At 39.2% G+C, this 19,978-nt stretch overlaps 1 protein-coding gene across 1 annotated transcript; it reads left to right on the forward strand.

Annotated features, from left to right (window-relative positions):
• The first annotated feature begins 9,799 nt into the window (after positions 1–9,799).
• On the forward strand, positions 9,800–11,520 carry LOC141793798 (uncharacterized). Its single transcript, XM_074674666.1, has 5 exons — positions 9,800–9,842; positions 9,922–10,242; positions 10,510–10,857; positions 10,942–11,072; positions 11,154–11,520. Exons 1-5 carry the CDS (start codon positions 9,800–9,802, stop codon positions 11,289–11,291), a joined length of 981 nt encoding a protein of 326 aa, XP_074530767.1. The 3' UTR covers positions 11,292–11,520.
• Positions 11,521–19,978: the final 8,458 nt, after the last annotated feature.

The raw sequence follows: 19,978 nt of genomic DNA on the forward strand, positions 1-19,978 counted from the left end.
TCGCTGGGATAGGCTCCAGCCAGTCAGTAGGTGACTAACTTGCTCCTTTGTAAACATATATCCAGGCCTGGAGTGGTTAATTGGGAGGATCTGGACCAATCCAGGTGGGCCATTCAGATTTAGGGCTGTGAGGATTGGTGTCCAGACCTTACACTAGTTTGAGATATATCACAGAAGCTGCTTACGCTCTTCCATATCCCTGGGTCACCCACACTGGCAGCTCTTTTTTCCTCATATGTAGTCAAACGTTACCTTGACCACATGTCTGTGCAGGCTCATGCGCAGCAGTGGTTGTCAGAGGATCATCAGAGCAAGTGCTAACAGCAGCAATCAAGAAACAAAAGTAAGAAAGTGTATAGAAAGTGCAAAAAGGCCCATAACAAAACAGATGACGACAGCTTCTCCACCATTCTCTGGTTCAGCCAGCCTCCACCTCCACAGGGTCCAGGACTGAGCTTATTCAGAAGTCTGTTCAGTCTCTGTCTCCTGGATCCTGTCTGCCCACAGCACGCGAAGCTCCTCCAATGTGGTGCTGGCGTCCGATGTCAGCTACATCAGCCACGTCCGTGAATGGCATGATGCTACTCTGCCCTCTGGTATTCTCACTGTTGCTGGGTTAGCACAGCTGGCTCGTCCATCTTATTGGAGATAGATCTTCAGTCCCATTAACAATGGATGGAAGGACAGGTTGATGTCATCACTTCTTAGCTCTCACCTGAGAACCAACACGTCGTCCTCACTTCTTTCTCCTTACCTTGTGGGAAATTATCTGGCCTTGCACTAGTTAACATTGTCATGCTACAGACTTCTAACAGCTGATCTCACAAGTAAATAATTCAGCTATGGTTACATGTAGGATGTCCAGACAAACACAGGAGCAAAAACGGTAAAAATATCCCTGATAACATAACCAGTTCGGTGTTCATGACCAACAAACAAACCATACAAAGTAATGATCCACTTCAAATGCAAAAATGATGACAAACATTACAAGAAACAGACAAGGAAGAGAGAGCTGTTGTACCAGGCAGCTACTACGGGGCGGCGCCTAGCAAGGGTTGGGCTACAAAAATGAGGATTGACAAAAGAAAAAAAATACAATCTGAAGCAGCCATGTGTACCAAACTTAGTAAGTGTTTCATCAAGACCAGTTCATGGGATGAAAAATTAACTCCAGATGTAGTGGATGAAACATGTAAGGCAAGATGTAAACAGAATATGTGGCCAGCAAACAAACATCCAAGTCTATGAATTGTGTGATATTATAACTTAATGGTATATTTGATTAGTAGTATGATGCAATGCCACATTACTTGACAAGTAAACGTCTTTCTCTGTAGTGCTTCAGTTGGCAATGGTAGCAGTGATTGTTAAGATTAGCAATTAATATAAGCTCTAACAATAACCAAGTTATGGAAATTCCTTGCTGCACTGTAGTTTATTGATTTCAGTGGTAAAAGAAAGTTATTACATTATTTTTTAAATATAATAGGTCATAATCCAAAGTGGACAGGTCCAAGGTGTGAAACTGGTTAGCTGAAAATGAGTCCCACCCTGGCACTAAATCTCATACAGTCTACGATTTAGCAAAACAAAGCAAAACAAACAAACACAAAAACTGTACAACTGTACAAGTGAAGTGTTTCCTTTCAAGGTCAATTACAGAAACCCACCCTAAAACACAAAGCTATGTGCTTTGAGTGTTGTACCTGCATTGACCTGAGATGATTGATGTTTTTCTGTTTCCACTGTGGTAGAACAGTGCAACACCATCTTTATGACAGACCAATCAGATTAATCTGCACTTGTCTCCTCCCACTTGATACTATCATATTTAGAAGACCCAGCTTCTTTGTCCTGTCCATTTTAGTGCTGTCGTAAGTGAAGTAACAAAAAAAATGTGGACTGTGTTTTTATTCCTTACGGTGCTCAGACTGGGTCGTAAGTATATTTTACATTTTCTTAAATGTAGCATATATGTATATTAGCTTGTTTCATGAGTTGTAAAGCACAGGGATAAAGCTTTCTGTCCTCTTCTCTTAAATAGTGAAATTATGTCTCTATATTCTTCAGGATCCACAGTTGGTGAGAACTATGAGACAAATACTGTCAATGTAGGAGATGCTGTGACTTTGTCATGTCCTCAAAATAACTTGGGGAGTCCATCACAGTTGTTTTGGTTCAGGCTTGTTTCCGAAGCTTTACCTGAATTTTTGGGAAGATCATCTGGCTCCAACAGTAACCAAGTTCTGGAAAGTCCTTGCTGCACAGCAAAACAAGAGGCTGATTCTTTTGATTTGGTTATCAGTAAAACACAGCTCAGTGATACTGGACTTTACTTTTGTGTTGGACAAACACAACCCAAAGTTACCATTTTGAAAGGAGTGTTTCTGAGAGTTAAAGGTAAGGAAGACACAAAATGATAACTTTTTCTCGCATATACAGTCATTGGAATTGACTTGAGAAGTTACAATGTTTCATTTGAATTTAGATATTATTATTGAACTTTTATTTTCATTAAGGAAAGATACAGTTGATAGATTTTAACTTTGAACTTAACTTTACACTGAGTAAAACACAAATGGTCTCTTTCTTTGTTTAAATCAAAAGAACCAGGACCTGACATCACTACAGTCATTCGAGACATTTCATCTGATCCAGCCCGTCCATGGTACTCAAGGACTCTTCAGTGTTCAGTCCTTTATGACCCTGACAGTAAACCATGTCCAGGAGAACACAGAGTGTTCTGGCTCGGAGCTGGATCAGAAGGATCTCGTCCCAGCTTCATTTACACTCATGGAAACAGAAGTGATAGATGTACGAGGAGCTCTGAGGCTCCCTCTTTGCAGAAATGTACCTACAGCTTCTCTGAGACTGTCAGCTCCTCTGATGAAGAGACTTTTTACTGTGCTGTGGCTGCATGTGGGGAGGTCCTGTTTGGAAATGGAACAAAACTCAAACCTCAAGGTAAATGAACATTTGTTTTCTGGCAGTTATAACTCTTATGTCAAAAACATGTTCAAAAATATATTAAGTACTGTCCATTATTAAGTCTATTACATTTTATCATAACTTTTTTTTTAACTTCTACTTTATGTCAGGAAACAACTCATGCTTGGCTGACAAAGCCCTGTTTGTGGTCTCCACTGTTCTGGCTATCTGTCTGATTATTATAGCCCTCCTGATTTACACCATCAAGCGAAAATCTTCTTTTAACAGTAATGTAATTTTCATTTTCATCAATTAATCAAACAGTAAACAATTAAGCTGCATTAACTGCATAAACTGTTTTACTATATTTTTAGTTTTACTTTTTAACAGCTGATGATGATTCCCACAGAAACGCTTCAACAGCCTGCATTGATGAGCAAACTCAGCAGGTCAGATACTTGAAACAAACACCAAGAAACAAACTTTTTTCAATTTTAGTCTTCATTAAAATCTGTCATTATATTTGCATATATTTTTGTTGTTGTGTATCCTCAGAGGGATGAAAGCTCACTGGTTTATGCTGTGCCAACATTTTCTAAGAAGAAGAAGACCAGCAAATATGAGGGAAGAAAAAAGAAAACAGCAGAGGACGAGACGATCTACAGCAGGGTCAGAGATGTCACAAATTAACAGTTTATGCGCTGGATTACTCTGTAGCTAAAATTTGGCAGACTTGGTCATGTGCATGAGTCAGTGGTGAAGGGCTTTCAGATGTATGGCCTCTCCAAACAGAAGGCTTTACCGTTTGCTAGATACTCGTCATTCCCAGCCATTACATGCAGACGCTCGATCTTGAGGAGGCATTGTTTTCTGTACCTATACAAACAGTCTGTGTACGTGTCATATATGTGTAACTGTATGATACTGTTAAAGCTCACCATGTCTGACTGCATTGTCACTGTTTATGTCCTTTGTACAAGTGTCTTTGTACTGTCTTTTATGTCGATATCAATAAACATTGCAAGTGTGTGTGTTCTAAATTCTCACTTGGTGTCCCCGTCTCATTTAACAACAGACAATTTACATCAACCTCATTCTTCTGTTCAGAGGACAGCTTTTGGCCTTCTTTCTCAGTCAAACTGAAAACTCCAACATTAAACCCAATTAGATCTTTATCAGTCGACTCAAGAAGTTTTATAGCTTTAATGGATTTTTGATTAAAACTTGTTTTCTATGATTACTGTCAAAGATGGAATGAAAAGACATTTTGACTAAACCCTAAGTACGGTGGCCGGTGAGTGTCAGGCAATTTGCAAAAGCCACAACATGAATGTAAGAGCGAAAACACAAATGCAAATGCTACGACACATCGAAAGTATAACCACAGCAAAAGTTAAAAGAGGTCAGCTATCCCAATGGACACTGAAAAGTTGTGAGAGTAAGTAAATGATTTCCTATTTTCATCCATGATAAATAGGGGTGTCACCTTGTGATAACCCTCGTGGTACTTATATTTTTTTATGTATCAGTAAAATGTCATCTTATATTTAGCTTTATAGATCAGTCATGTCATACTCTTAGCATTATAGCTATATTTATCATAGTTGAAGGTAAAAAAGAAAAGAATCATTTATCATAACAAACCAGCTGACAGCTAGTGGCCACCATACCTTAGGCCTTAGAAAGACAGAACAAAAATTAAAAAGAAAAGAAAAAAAAATGACATTTTGCAAATTCAAAAATATTGTCATGTTCCAGTCCATCAGGACAAAAGAGACAACATGTGGAGCCCTCTACACTCCCCCACTCCCAACAAAAGCCAGCTAAATACAGTTTCACAAAATAAAGCAGCAGTTAATTAACTTGGGGAAAGAGCAATGTCTGAATCAACAAACAAAAATCCTTTAATCCCTAAACTCATCTATGACCAAACCCAACTAGCTAACTTCCAAAAGGAGAATGAAAGCTCTCTCCACCACTAGACTGCTCTTTTTACTTGGCTCAGTTTCAAATAATCACACAAATCTCAAACTGAACAGAGTCTGGCTCTTTTCTCTGAGCAGCAGAGGTGACAGAGAGGGGACGGATGCCACTATAGACAGAGTCACTCCTCCCCCTCGTGCTCCACCAATTCTGCTCTAGTGCTAATCACCCCAGAGGAGCCAATCACGTCTCACAACATACAGTACACACACATGCTCGGAGACACTGTCACAGAGGAAGGAGAGACAGAGAGAGACAAACACAAACACAAATTTGCAGATACACGTATGTCCAGGGGTCATGACAACATGTACAAAGGTCTGGAACAAACATCAACAACACATCTCACAGCATGAAAGTCTCTTCTCAACATAAACCTTCTTTTAGCCTGTGAGGGAAACAAGCCAGAGAAAAGGCAGCAGCTCCACTGAAACAAAGCCTCAGTTGTCTTCCTCTCAGTCCTTTCACCAAACTTAACCACACTTCAGTAAAAACTGATATGATACACCCTTCAAAGGACATCTTCATGAGGTTTCAGCAGGCTCATTTCAGTTGGGGTGAAAAGATTTTACTAGATTAAAAGTAAAAATAAAATAATTAATGGTGTCAAATGAAACAAAAGGTTTTGTAACATTCATGTTACATTGTTTTAATGATTGATTATGCATTTGGACATGCTGTCTGTTTAACATGACCCCAATGATACACACTATAAATAAACACCACAGTGTAACATCCTGCTGTGGTCAACAGAAGCAGAGGGTGGGACTAGAATTAAGGTCTCTCTTCTTTTTACAGCTACAAGAAGAAAAACGAAATTGAAGTACATTTTTTTAATAAAAGTACTCATAGCAAAGTAAGACTACATTTACTCATGTAAGATATTGTGATTTTATTAAACTGTAAAGTCATTTACCTTGCCCTTTATGAATACTGCAGCACAGGCCAACTATCACAGGTCTCACAGTTAGAATGAGGAAGCTGTGTTCACACCTCAAGTTTGAAGCCTCGCCACAGTTCAGCCAAAACTTTCCATAGATCATTTGTTTATCTGCAGTTGTCATTAATACATGTCTCTTTGTGTGTTTAGACCGATGAAACAGTTAAAATATCTCTGTGGTCAAACCATCCTTTTTGCTCATGGTCAGAGTGATGGTAAAGACCCAGATCAAACCACTGCAGAGCAAAACCTGTAGAAAAAAGTTTCTCTCTGTTTACACCCACTGTTCAACTTGTATAGACTTTACTGTGGTGATAAACCTAAAACTTTCCTGAGACAAGGTCTGAGCGTTGAACCTGTTTTTCCTCTAGCTTGGTTGTCCACTCAGGGTCATTGGATAGGTCTGTATACATGCATGAAAACACATTTTCCATTGCTATGGTTAACTTGTTCTATTTAGTTGCGTCCACAAGACTGTTTTGTTTCAAAAACTACAGAATAGTGCTCTGTTGCCTTTTTGTGAGGTGGTTGCCCACTGACATTAGTCTGATTAGTTGCATCTCTGTGCTTAGCTAGTCAGTAATACTTCTCACAGTTTGGCAGCAAACAGAGAGGGTAACACAAGGACATGCGGAGAAATCAAACTGTACAGGGAGCAAAAAAACAAAAAAACAAATCCAGGAACATGAGGAAAACACAAGAATTACCAAATGTGGCGCTGGGGTCAGCCTAGGAGCCAAGCGAGGAGAAAGGGTTGGCCATGGGGTTAAGTGAGGAAAAGGAGCTGGCTGACCTCCCAGAGACTAGGCCTGCTTGGTTGTGCTGACCAGCCTAGTTGGGAGGTGATGCTGGTGGCCTCTTCAGGTCCCAGCAAAAATTGTAAGCGCCGCCCCAGGGAAACCCACCAAACTGGCCTCCCACAGCTGGTGAAGCTCTTCTCTACATGTTATATATATATATATATATATATATATGTATATATATATATATGTATATATATATATATATATATATATATATATATATATATATATATATATATATATATATATATATATATATATATATATATATATATATAGCTGATTTTCAGCTGAAAATGCAAAACTAAATGTATTAAAATCGTGCTCCTAACCCAGCAGGTGACTTGCTTGTTCCCCCATAAATGTGCATCATACAAGCTTTCAAGAATTCAAAATAAAATTAAAAAAAATGTACTCCCGGGGTTACTTCAAGCGTTTCTTTACGGGATCAGAAATCCTAAGACGCAGAGCTGTCTGCTAGATGTGTTTTATGTGCTTTGACCTGTGAGATGATTGATGTTATTTGTGTTCCCATTGTGGTAGAACAGAGCAACACCATCATAACGACAGACCACTCAGTTGAATCTGCAGTTGTCTCCTCCCACTTGATGCGATAATAAATAGTACAATCAGCTTCTTTGGCCAGTCCATTTTAGTGCTGACATAAGTGGACTTACTAGAAAATGCAGACTGTGTTTTTATTCCTTTTGGTACTCAGATTGGGTGGTAAGCATTTACAATTTCTAAATTATACCTGATTCATATTATTAAGTTGTTACATCTGGTTGTTCCTTTCAGAGCAAAACCTTTCCGATCTCTTTTCTGAAATACTGACGTTATATCTTTACGTTCTTCATATGGCTGCATGTGGGGAGTTAACGTGTGATAACAGAACGCTGCCCCACACTGAAGGTAACTAAACAAATTTTCCTCTGTAGCATTTCTAAAGACTTACTTAGAATCTAGTAGAATAAATTCTTGTTATGCTGCTTTTTTTAATCAGCACTGATATTTTATTATTAAAACTTTAAACTCCTCATTTCAACTTTTTGTCAGGACACAACTTGTGTATGACCAACACAGCTATTTTTCTGCTCGCCACTGTTCTGGTGGGCTGTCTGATTGTTATAGCCCTCCTGATCTACATCATCCAGACAAAACCTTCTTGCGAAAGTAATAACAACTTTTTCCTATCATCAATCCAAAAGCTAACATTGAAGCTCTTAATAAACAACTAAACTACATCTTTGGTTTTTAACAGTTGCTGGTGATCAACATAATGACGATGTAACAGCGATCTACAGACGATCAGCGAAGTCTGCAGGTACTTTACACCAGGATGGTTTAATCATAAAGAAACAGTTAGAAAACATTTGTCTTATTATGATGTGTTTGGCATTTTATATGTAGAGAGATGAGAGCTCACTGATTTATGCTGCACCAACTTTTTCTGGGAGGAAGACAATCACCGAAGATGAAAGAAAAAATGTAACAAAGGAAGAGGAGGAGGAAGAGATAATCTACAGCGGGGTCAGAACTGTTGAGACAAACTAACAATACAAACAATAAATGAATCATGAGCTAAATGAAGTTTTAAATGCACATTTATTAAATGTAAGTGTGTGCTTGTATACATTCTTCAGTATTTATTAATGTTATTGCTGTGATTACTGTTTGTTTATTCACCTTTTGTTTATTCACCCAAAACGGTTGCTAGGCGCTACCCAAGTAGCTGCCTGTTGCAGCAGCTCTCTCGTCTTTGTCCGTTTCTTGTAATTTTTTCGTCTCTTTTTCGTCATCTTTGTATTTGGAGTGGATCATCACTTTGTATGGTTCATTGTCGGTCACGGACACCAAACTTTTTGTGGCTTCGGCGATATTTTTTACTACTTTTCTCCTGTGTTTGTCTGGAGATCCTACATGTAACCATGGCTGCATTGTTTACATGCAAAATTAGCTGTTAGCAGCCTGTAGCATGTCAATGCTAACTAGTGTAGGGCTTGATGATTTCCCTTGAGCTGAGGAGGAGGCGGTGAGGACGACGTGCTGGTTCTCGGATGTGAGCTGGGAGGTGACGACGTGGACCTGTCCTTCCATCCATCGTTGTTGGGAACGTGGGATCTCGCCCCGGGGGATGGATGAGCTAGCTGTGCTAATCCAGCGGCATCGTGCTGTTTACGGACGTGGCTGACGGAGCTGACATCGGACGCCGCGACACATCGGAGGAGCTTCGCCTGCTGTGAGCAGACAGGATCCAGGAGACAGAGACTGAACAGACTTCTGGGGAGGCTCAGTCCTGGACCCTGTGGAGGTGGAGACTGGCTGGGCTGGAGAGTGGTGGACGAGTGGTGGACGGGATGTCGTCATCTAATTTCTTATGGACATTTTTGCACTTTCTATACTCTTTCTTACTTTTGTTTTCTTAAATGCTGCGGTGACTCCTGAATTTCCCCTCGGGGATAAATAAAGTATTTTCTATTCTATTCTATTCTATTTTGCTCTGTTATTCATTCATTTGTAGTCGATATCATGTTATGTCTGGAGATAAACAATCCTGGTTTCGGTTTTGGACGTTTGATGATCATTATAAGTCCTTTCTAGATCCATGTGTTGCATCTAATTTCTATTAAATGCAGGGTTTTGAAAACTCATTTCACAATGAAACAACTTTAACACAAAACAAAAACAGGAAATGAGGGGAGCAGAAAGCAGGAGATGACATGTAGCAGGGGGTCATGAAACAGCGACCACTGCAGCCTCTTGAATGTGTGCATGTGTTAACCACCAGGGCCAAAGCCTAAAAAGGCTTTTTGAAAGAGCTGTCAACTGTACTTGTTTAAAAACATTTCATTAAATAGAAATAATCTTCGATGCTTCAGTGTGTTTTTTTTTTCTAAATCCACTGAGAGGTGATTTCTATCGGCGCATCACAGCTGTGAGAGATCTTGGCAAAAATGAAAAAGGAATAAAAGAGGAAGTTTTAGTTTAGACCAAATGTTCATGTGCATCTTAAACTCAAGGGGGAGAAAAAGGGTGACAGGAAATGCACAGGTGATGGTTTTGATGGTCTGACACAGAGGACCAAGTCCACGCCCTCACTCGCTGAAAAACCTTCAAGTGTTCCTCTGAAGACGGAGTCAAAATGGTGGTGTTGTGGCTCACACTGCTCCTCCTCGAAAAAGGATGTAAGTGTTACAACTAGTTTTTTTCCTATTTCATGATTTTCTTCATTTGTGATGATACAACATTTCCTTTTTGTTTCAGACACAATGCCTCGAGTGACCTCAGTCCAGCTGGGTGAACCGGCCACTCTGACATGTGTTTCTCCTGACCTGTTGAGCAGTAGACTCTTGTGGTACAAACAGCGTGCGGGGGAAACTCTGACATTAATCGTGAGGCTGCAGACACACACAAACCCTGTATTTGGAGCAGAGTTTTCACCCTCCAGATTTAATGTAAGCATTACCAAGACTATGAGTAACCTGACCATTCTGAAGACCATTGAAGAAGATGAGGGGATGTATCACTGTGGAGTCTCAGAGTGGGCTGCGGTGACTTGGAAGGGAATGTATCTGTCATTAAAAGGTAATAATTTCTGTAATCCCTTTTTTTTGTACAAATCTACACTTTAGTTAAAGCCATTATTCAAAATGCAAGACTCAATTAACATTGCATATAAGTTTTTTGTTTGTTTTTTTGTCCTTTCACTGACCATCATGTTTCTGAAAGTCAGATTTTTTGACCATTTGTTTAAAACTAGATGACGTTATTTTTAGGAAAAGGAAATCAGCCTCATTTGAAAACTGAGGTGTTATCTACCCTTTTCACTTCCTGCTCTCTTTATTTTGGCAGGAAACTCTCAGAGAACATCAAACTTTACCGTTGTTCAGCAGCCATCGATCAATGAATCTGTTCATCCAGGAGCCCCAGTATTGCTGCAGTGCTCAGACCTCTCTGACTCTGACAATAAAACATGTCCAGGAGGTCACAATGTGATCTGGTTCAGAAGTGGAGCAGATACATCACATCCAGAAGTCACCTACACTGCTGAAACCAGATGTGACAAGAGATTCGACGCTCAGAAAAGCTGTGTTTACCACCCCTCTAAGAACGTCAGCTCCTCTGATGCTGGGACTTACTACTGTGCTGTGGCTTCATGTGGACAGATTTTATTTGAAGATGGATTGAACGAGCAGATTGGTATGATAATATTTAAAGAGCTGGGGTAGATATTTGTTGCGTTCATGACATGATCATTAATTCAACTTCTCTTTTGTTTTTCAGAGCAAACAGAAAGTGTCACGTTAACTTGGCTGGTGATAACGATAGTCTGCTTGGTCATTTCTATGCTTGTTAATGTTTTCACCTGCTTTCGAAAGCCAAGAGCAGAGTGTGGCATCAAAATGTATCAACAGGTAAAGTATGTTCAATGTAGATTCATCTTTAGAGAAAAAATCTGCTTTTTATTTTACTTAGTTATTTCTGTTAATCCTCAGACAGATGAGGATGCACAGGTTTACTCTGCTGTTGTCTTCACCATGAAGAAATCTGACCGTGGGGGTGTAAAGAATTCAACACCACAGAAGAAAAAGAGGATCAGTGCAGCTTTAAAGAGCTTTGAGTTGGTCAAATGAGTCGCCAGGTCTTTTTTTTTTTTTTTTTTTTTTTATTATTATTATTATTGTTATTTATCAGTTATTGGTGTGTGATCTTCTTGTTCAGTTTTAGATGAGAGTTAAAAAAATATTAAAATAACAAAAATGAAAAAGTACACTCATTTTGCAGTGCTGGATACACTTGTATTATTGTGTGTACGTTCAGTTCATGTGTCACAGAAATGTGTTTGTGGTCAGTTATGCAAATGCACACAATGTTTCTTTCCTGGAGCATTAATGTTGCTCTCCTACAGGTCTGAGTGGCTGAAGCTTTTCAACACTGGTTTTAATACTGTGATACTGTCTTATAAGATTTAACCTGTGTTGTTATTTGCTTTTGCTTTTGTTTTTGTATTGTGTTTTTTAAAACCATAATTTGCAAATAAAGACACAGGATAAAAATAAAGTTAGATCTGAAAATAAATGAAGGTGTATGTCTCACTTTATTAGCGTAAAACATGATCAAAAATGAAACCATCAGCAATGTTTACACTCAACAGATTTAGCACTCAGGCTTATTCTCTTGCTCTGACACAAAGCAAGAGTGCTACAATACGCAATTTGTCTACTAGCTGCTTGAGGCTGGCCCCTGACCTACCAAAAACCACAAAACAAAAGAAAAAAATCTTGCAGCAGAGTTCAACATGTTTACAGCCTAGTTCCAAAAAATAAGTAGCTGATTTCTCTAACGGCCCTCACTGTGCGGGGGTGACTTTTTTTTTCTTTTTTTTTGTAACTCTGCTGTGTAGAAGATACTAAGACGACGAGTGTATCAAATCAGAGACACAGCTCAGCAGATTGCAGGCAGGCACCCTATAGCTGTTAGTGTGGAGACTCATAGCCCGCCCCACTTCCAATAAGGCCCCACCTGTGACATCATGTAGACTATGTTCATGTATCATACAGTCTATTGTGTCCACATGAGGGCCTGTGAGCATGATTCAGACTCTGTTTGCAGCTGTCCGATGAGTCAGTCTGCTGGGAACACCTCTTCAAATACAATTTTCTGTTTATGAATTTTCCCCTCACTGTCATGAAATCACCCTCCAGCCATGCTGTAACGTTAATCTGTTTACTTAAAGTTCTTCTCTTTCAGATTCTTATTCTTGTGAAAGGTGACTCAGCCCCACCTTCCTGTTCTTCAGCCACTTCTTTCCTGCACATGCAACAGCTTCACTGAAACACGCAGGCTGCGGTGGGCTGATTCTCTGCCCTTTGACCAAACTTGAGGTCTGTTTACTCAGAAGGGGGCTCATATGAATTTTAACAGGATGTGCAGAGATGAGCTTCATTCTATGGCAACAGGATACACCTATAAAGATAGAGCTTTTCTTGCTTTTATATTTGCTTTTTACAAGCTCTGACTTTTTATTAAAAAGGACAAAGAACAGAAAAAAATAAAACATTACAGATGCATTTTATTTAAGCACATGTCCCCCTTTTTCAAAAGCTGTAGGCCTTGTTGCAGCAATCGCTGTTACAAGTGCAACCTCGACCACCTGCTGCATTAACTCCCCCTCCCTCCACTCCCCACATTTCCTGTCTCTCTTTAGCTGTCCCATCAACAAAAGGCTACAATGCCTTGCAGAAAAATGTATGTTACTACCTAAATATGAATCTATTATCAATTCAGCCATTGTTCCTATGTAAAAGTTGCCTGATAAATAAACATGAGGCAAGGTTAATGTGTAACATCCTGCTCTGGTCAAAATGGAGACAGGGCTGAACGAACAAAAAAAAGACAAAAAAAAAGGCACCAGATTACAGGAAATGTGACAAAATGTTAATGACAAACACAGACTTGACCCCTCATTAGCTTGTTTAAGTTTTTGTGGGAATTGAAACACCAAAAAGTTATTTGACCTGACGTTTTTTATTGACAGTGATACATGCTGACTATCACAGGTCTCATACTGAGAGTGAGGAAGTGAGAAAAGCCCATTCTGTTTTCACACCTCAGTCTGCCGCCCAACCACAACACAGCTGAAAGTTTCCATAGATCATTTTGTTTTTCAGCGGTTACTGTGAACGCATGTTTATTTGTGTCCTTTGGTGCACAAAGGACTAAAGCGTACATCTGTAGACTTCACAAAAATGTATTGGTCAAATCTTTTCTTGACTCGTGGTCAGGACCCTACTGACCATCGTCAAAGCCACAAACCACAATACACTGGTCTGAAGACTAGTCAGTGCAGATTTAAGTCCAGATACAGAGAGCTTATCTTTACTTTCACTCTCTTGCTTTGGTTGTCAAACTGGGCTGCACTTTACTCCCTTAGCTGAATCAAAGACTACAAAGTCCTTACAGGTGAAAAGTGATGTGACAGTCATATGTTCATGTCCCTGAGCAGAACTTCTCAGGTGAAGTGTGTTATGTTTGTCAAACATGAACCCACACAAGTGAATGACAGAGTAGACTTGTCTCTTATAAAGCTAAGCAAATGGTTTCGCTTACTCCAGTTGTAATCCCTTAACTTTGTGTATGACTGTCAGTATTTGACTGCCACGTTGAAAAAGCAAGCTGAATCATGTTATCAACACCCAGAACCTCCTTGTGGAACATTCATTTTGCATCAGTCTTGGCACCCCTGTGTGATGCAGTAACTTCCCCCTGATTCATCCAGCTAATGTTTAAGTAGTAGAACATAAATCCTCTGAGAATATTTTCTCTCAAAGTGTAAAGTAAATAAAAGTCTGTCAAGTCCCCTCCCACTGCTATAAGTTGCCTTAGCTGTCACCAGCCCAGTGGAAAAGATCAGAGAATTTAAAAATAACCTTGCAGAAATAATTTGTCTTCTTCCTGGTGGGGGTTGACTTTCCGTTGTTGGTCATTCTATCATGTTTGATTTAAAACCCAACTAAAACCCCCTCACATGAACTAAAAAATGGTTCACTGAGATCTGTGGTTTCAATAATTCCACTGACTACTTTAAAACACTCTTCATTTAGCGTGTAGGTTCCTCTTGATCTGCATTTGATATGGAATTAGGCATTAAAACAACTCACTGGGCAGCATCATGTGACAATTTACACTTAATCACAAACTAGCTGTAATATACTGTGTTAAAACCTTGACTGTATAATAAATGGACATAGTCTTTGTGATGTCACCCGTCTGTTTCTGAAACAAAGTTTTGATTCAAATCAACCAGAAGTGGGGCGGACTTGGAGTCTCCACGCCAACTGCTATAGGGCGCGTTAGCCATGTGGCGAACTCACAATCAAAATATCTTCTAAAACCAGCAATCCCCAACCTTTTTTGCGCCACAAACTGGTTTAATGTCAGATGATGTTTTCATGGACTGACCCTTTTTCTGCCTCCTCACTGGCTCTTTAACCCTGCCCAAAGAAACTTTCCAAAGATGTTTGTTTTTGGTCCATTTTGCTAGCTTGGGGATTTGGTGTCAAGAGTAGACAGGTATGACAGAAAGAATCCAGTCATTTTTCAAAATAAAACATTGTTCGGAATCAGACTATAAATTAAACTGATATCATGTTAATTCAGTATTTTTTATGTGTGGCCCAGTACCAACTGACCCACGGTCTGGGACCAGTCCATGTCCTGGGGGTTGGGAACTACTGTTCTAAACCACTGAATTAAAAAATAAAAATTCACCCCCTGTGTGCCACTGATGAAATTTGCATTTTATTTTTTTCAATTGTTTTTTTTTGGGGGGGGGGCTTGGTGTGTATGCGGTTTATGGTCTTTCTGTAGCCAGCCTCAAGCAAAATCTCAAAGAACTGCAGACTGTAGGTTGCTGCTTGGTTAAAAAAGAAGCCAACACAGAGGTATTAAAAAAAAGAAATCTGCAGTGCCTAAAGTGACTTGAAGCTGCCCCCAAAATCTGTTGCAACTCCATTAACACACTTGAGTAGAAATGCCATAATTCATAGGAGGCTTATGACTTTAAACTTTAATTATGACTGTACCTCTGCACAAAAAGTGCCTACCCTGCCAGGAGGCACCCTCTTGTTGCACCTCCACAGCTGGTTTGCAGACCTCAGAGCTTGACTGATTTGACTGAAGTAAACTGGAACCGTTGACAAGAGGTCAAGATCCACCTTAACTCCACCTCTTCAACGAGCTTTATAACACTTCTTCAGAAACCCATAGATGTCATCACCAACGACGTCCATGTATCTGAGGTCAAACACACAAACAAACCTCTTTCTGCATCAACTCCTTTGGTGACCAAGCATTTCCATAAATAAAAAAAAAAAAAGAAGAAGAAGAAGAAAAAAAAAAAAGTTTTTTTTATTTATTTTTTTTATCAAGCATAAAATGCTGATGCACAGAACTATTATTATCTATGTAGTATGACTGTAAGCCATGTTTTGTTATTGCTGGTGCCTGTTCAAAGTTAGGTTTGTCATGTCTTCAACCACTTCCTGACCTACCTAAAGTAGTTTTAGATGCTTAACCTAAATCTTCACTCATGACCATGATGCGTCATCAACAATCAACACAAAGTGAGATCGCTTGATGTATCATCAGAAAGAGTCACAACAATGTGTCTCCACAGAGGACTTGTGATTGTGTCGTTTCTTTGTTCTCAGCTATAAAAACCCCAGTGACACATGACACCAAAGCCTGCTCTGGTTTTGTTTTATGTTTTCAGGTTTAAAAGATTGCAGCTATTTCCATAGCTGTGGCGTATGCGTCAACGTTATCAAAAGCCAATCAGGTTGCTCTGACATTGATCCCTCCCCCTGAAAGGATTTCACTCTGTATCATTTTATTGTACAGTCAATACAACAGCTGTTTCCAGGGGAAGAACACGAAAATGCTGGCTGTGTTTTGTTGCCTGCTGATGCTCGGTGAAGCAGGTGAGTACATACTTGTGTGTCACACTTTAAGTATTCATTAAAATACCGTCATTTTCTTACAGAAGTTTAGAAAAGGAAATTCGTGATTATGTAACGGTTAATGTGAAATAATGTCTTTCTAGGATGCAGTAATGATGAGATCTTTCAGACAAAGACTGTTGGTGTTGGTGATAAAGTGGAAATAAATTGTCCACGTAGGGGTACAGGAAGCCTGTCCTGGATCAGGCTTGGTTCTGAAAAATCTCCAGAACATTTAGGACAAACAAGCGGTACGTATAAAATGTATCAGAGAGATCGTTTCAAGACCACAGGACCAAAAGGAGAATTTATTCTGCATATTACCAGAGTGGAGGTGGGAGATACAGGACTTTACTTCTGTATAAAATATAATCAAAGCAACCTGACATTTTTGAAAATAACAAATTTGACAGTTAAAGGTATGTAACTTATTTTAAACTTTTTTCATTCTTCACATTACAAAACACTTTTATAACGTTTATGAGAAAAAAAAAGATTTTTCAGGAACAATTCTTGATTCAACAAAGAAGTCTGGTTTCACTGCCCCATCAGCAAAACCTGTTACCACTGCAGTCCCTACACCCAGGACTGATCCAGTCAGTCCAGAGAAGAAAACCTGTCCAGGAGAACACAGTGCATGCTGTTTAGGAGCTGGATCGCATCAACCTCATTCAGGACTGAATTCTACTCAAGGAGTCAGTCTCAACCTTACTGGATCCTTAAAGAAATGCAACTGCACCTTTTTCAACACCAGCTGTTGTGATGATGGAGCATATTTCTGTGCTGTGGACGGATGTGAGGAGATTCAACCAGAAGGCCCAGCAAACCCAGTATTAGAGGAAAAAGGTGAATGGTTTCATTTTTGTAGAATGAGGAAGTTGTGGGTCTCAGACTTGGCTGATTTTTCTTTTCTTGTGTACCACTGTGTCATAAATTTAAAGTTACTTCCGCAAACAAGATAACTCTAATTTTCTGTCAGCAGCGGAAAATGACACACAGACGAACAACACAGTCCTCCACCTGTTGATTACAGCTCTGGCTATGAGTCTCATAGTTATAGCCTTTCTCCTTTACTCTGTGAGGAATCTAAAGAAACAATACTGTGGTTGCAACAAAGGTAAGAAAAGTCACTTACACATCAAACAATAGAAAAATTAAAGGCAGAAGTCAATAATGACAAAAGCTGTGTTTCTCTCCTATTATACAGTTGGTGTTACTCTGCAGAGTGAAGTAGAAACAGCCCGAAGAGATCAGCAAAATCAGCAGGTGAGAAATGGAGTATAGTCGGAAACTTGAAAGCTTGTTTTTTCTTCACAGTTGTGAAAATGCTGTATTTTTCCATAACTAAACTGCCCTCTATTTATTACATCAGGCAGATGAAGACTCTCTGATTTACTCAGCGCCAACCTTCATCAAGAGGAGTTCAAGCATAGCAGGAGTAAAGGCTGTACGACCAGCGGAGGAGGAAAGTATCTATGCTGATGTCAGGGTCCCTGAGGGGAACTGAAAGAAAACTTCAATCACAGGACGAAGAAAAAGACTTCTTCTGGACACTTACTTATTTTGGGAGTTTCATAAAGAGTTTCTGAGGTTTTTAATGTTTTTCTTTAACTCTGAATTTTTATTCTCACAATTTTGAGATCAAAATCAGATTCTGAATCCTTTTTTAATAACACTGAAACTAAAGTCAAACTTTTCTTTGTCAATTATAAAATGTTTTTCTAACATTTTTCAGAATTCCTTAGAATCAAAATTCTGATTTTGTTTTCTCAAAATACAGAATTTGTTTTACCAGAGCTCAAGTTTCTTCTCTGAGACTTTTTTTTTTTTTTTTGCTTTTTCATATCCTGAGATTAAAAACCAATGAAAAATATTTCCAACTTCTGACCTATGTTCACAGAGTTCATCTTTCTCAGATCTCTGAGTTCACAGTCAGGTTAAAGTTTAACTTAAAAGTCAAGAAAAACCTTTCAGTGGCTTTATCCAATCCACCTCCACAGTACTGGCTTATCGCTGATGAAAAAATGTTTTCACACTCTCCTGGGAATACACAGATGATGTAACAACGGAGTTTACACACCTCTAAAGTCTGGAACTACAATATTCAAATGCTGGTTAACTTAAAAAAAATGCTTTATGTATTTTTATTATTATTATTATTATTATTATTGGAGCATACAAAGCTTTGTGCAGTCAGGGAGTCATACTTTCCATGCTGAGCAAATTTTCTCCATTTTTGTGAGTCATGAATTTTCACACTAGTTCGCTTCATCCTAGCCCCCGACTTCAGAAATGAGTTTACTCTTCTTCAGAGTTTTGTCCAAAATAAAAGTGGTGGTTGGCTGATTTACTTTTTGTGCTCAGTAGAACTTTTTTTATGGAAAAGATATCACACCGGAAAATTAAATAACATGTGTACATCACCTAAGTATCAAAATCCCTGAGTGTATTAAGTCACAAAAAATCCTGTGAGATTCTGAACAAAGTCTTACATCTGTGTTATTGTGGCACATACATTTGTGTAAGCACACTGAGAAGCAAACACAAAAGTTAAAAGCCAGACTTTTTGGATAAATGATAATCCTTCTCTATATTTTGATGTTTTTATCTTGTTTTTAGCTGTTGGCATATTATCCTACAAGAGGATAATTGTTTGGTTTGTAACTACAGACATTCAAAGTTAATAATGTGTACAACAACCTATATACGTGGGTTAAGTGGTTAGTATCTGACTTATTAAATGTTGTCAGTCATTTTTCCTTTAACACTAAATCAACGTGGTAGAACATTGTATGCATTCTCTCATCACAGCTAGTTTGGGGTTTCTTGTTTGTCATTCCTTACCTGTTTCTCTAACAATAAATCCTCAATGAATCAAAATCTGATGTCCTCTTATTTGATTCCTCAGTCTGACATTTCACACAGAAATAACCAAGGTCACTCACTTGTGCTTTGCAAAAGTCACTTCCTCTCATAGCTGTAAGTCTCTGCTCTCTGGTCTCAGTCAAAAATCCATGTCTCACCTCAAGCTTATTCAAAACTGATAACAAAAACCAGAAGACAAGACCTCCTGCCTTGATTCCTTCATCTCGTCACTGGCTCCTGCTTGGGTACAGATATCAAACTCCTACTCATCACTTTTAAAGCTCTTCTTGGACTTGCCCCCACCTACATGATGAACTTACTTGCGCCCTGTGAGCCCAGCCGCCACTTATGGTCTCCGAGAAGATGCTTTCTCTGTTTCGACAGCATTCTTTCTCACTGTAGGTGACAGAACATTTGCCGTAAGAGCCCCTCATTTACTTTAAAGTAAGAAAACCTTTGTTTACAGAGATGATCCACTTGAAGTTCACCTGTTGGTTACCTTTTTTTAAACTATTCAACTTGGTTTTATTGTCCCTACTGTTTTATTGGCTCAAATGTCTTGTTAACGCTTAAAGGTTCCATATTATGCAACTTTTCAACAAGTTAAATCCAGTTATTTTCTGGACTCCTGAGAACAGGCTGTTTCTGTGGGCGTAGCTCTAAATGATAATGAGCTGCCCTGTCCACGCCTCCTTCACAACTTCTTTGGACGAGGGTGTGGCTTTCGCTCCCATACCATGCTGCGGTGTTTACAGAGTGTGTAGATATAAGTCATAGAAGCGCTGCGGTCCAGTCATACCAGTTTGATCCAGAGTCTGACCCAGAAGGAGAGGCGCCTGAAGAAATCCAAACTCCACGGCTGCAGCAGGACGTTTCTGAGTGGTTAGTAACAAATATCATGTGTCTTGATATTTTGCTGCAGTTACCATCAGGTAGATAAAGCTAACATTAGCAGC

The sequence above is a fragment of the Halichoeres trimaculatus genome, unplaced genomic scaffold (assembly GCF_033239565.1).
Source record: "Halichoeres trimaculatus isolate MK-OKI-2021-1 unplaced genomic scaffold, fHalTri1.1 fHalTri1_scaffold_7, whole genome shotgun sequence".
Classification (NCBI taxonomy): domain Eukaryota; kingdom Metazoa; phylum Chordata; class Actinopteri; order Labriformes; family Labridae; genus Halichoeres; species Halichoeres trimaculatus.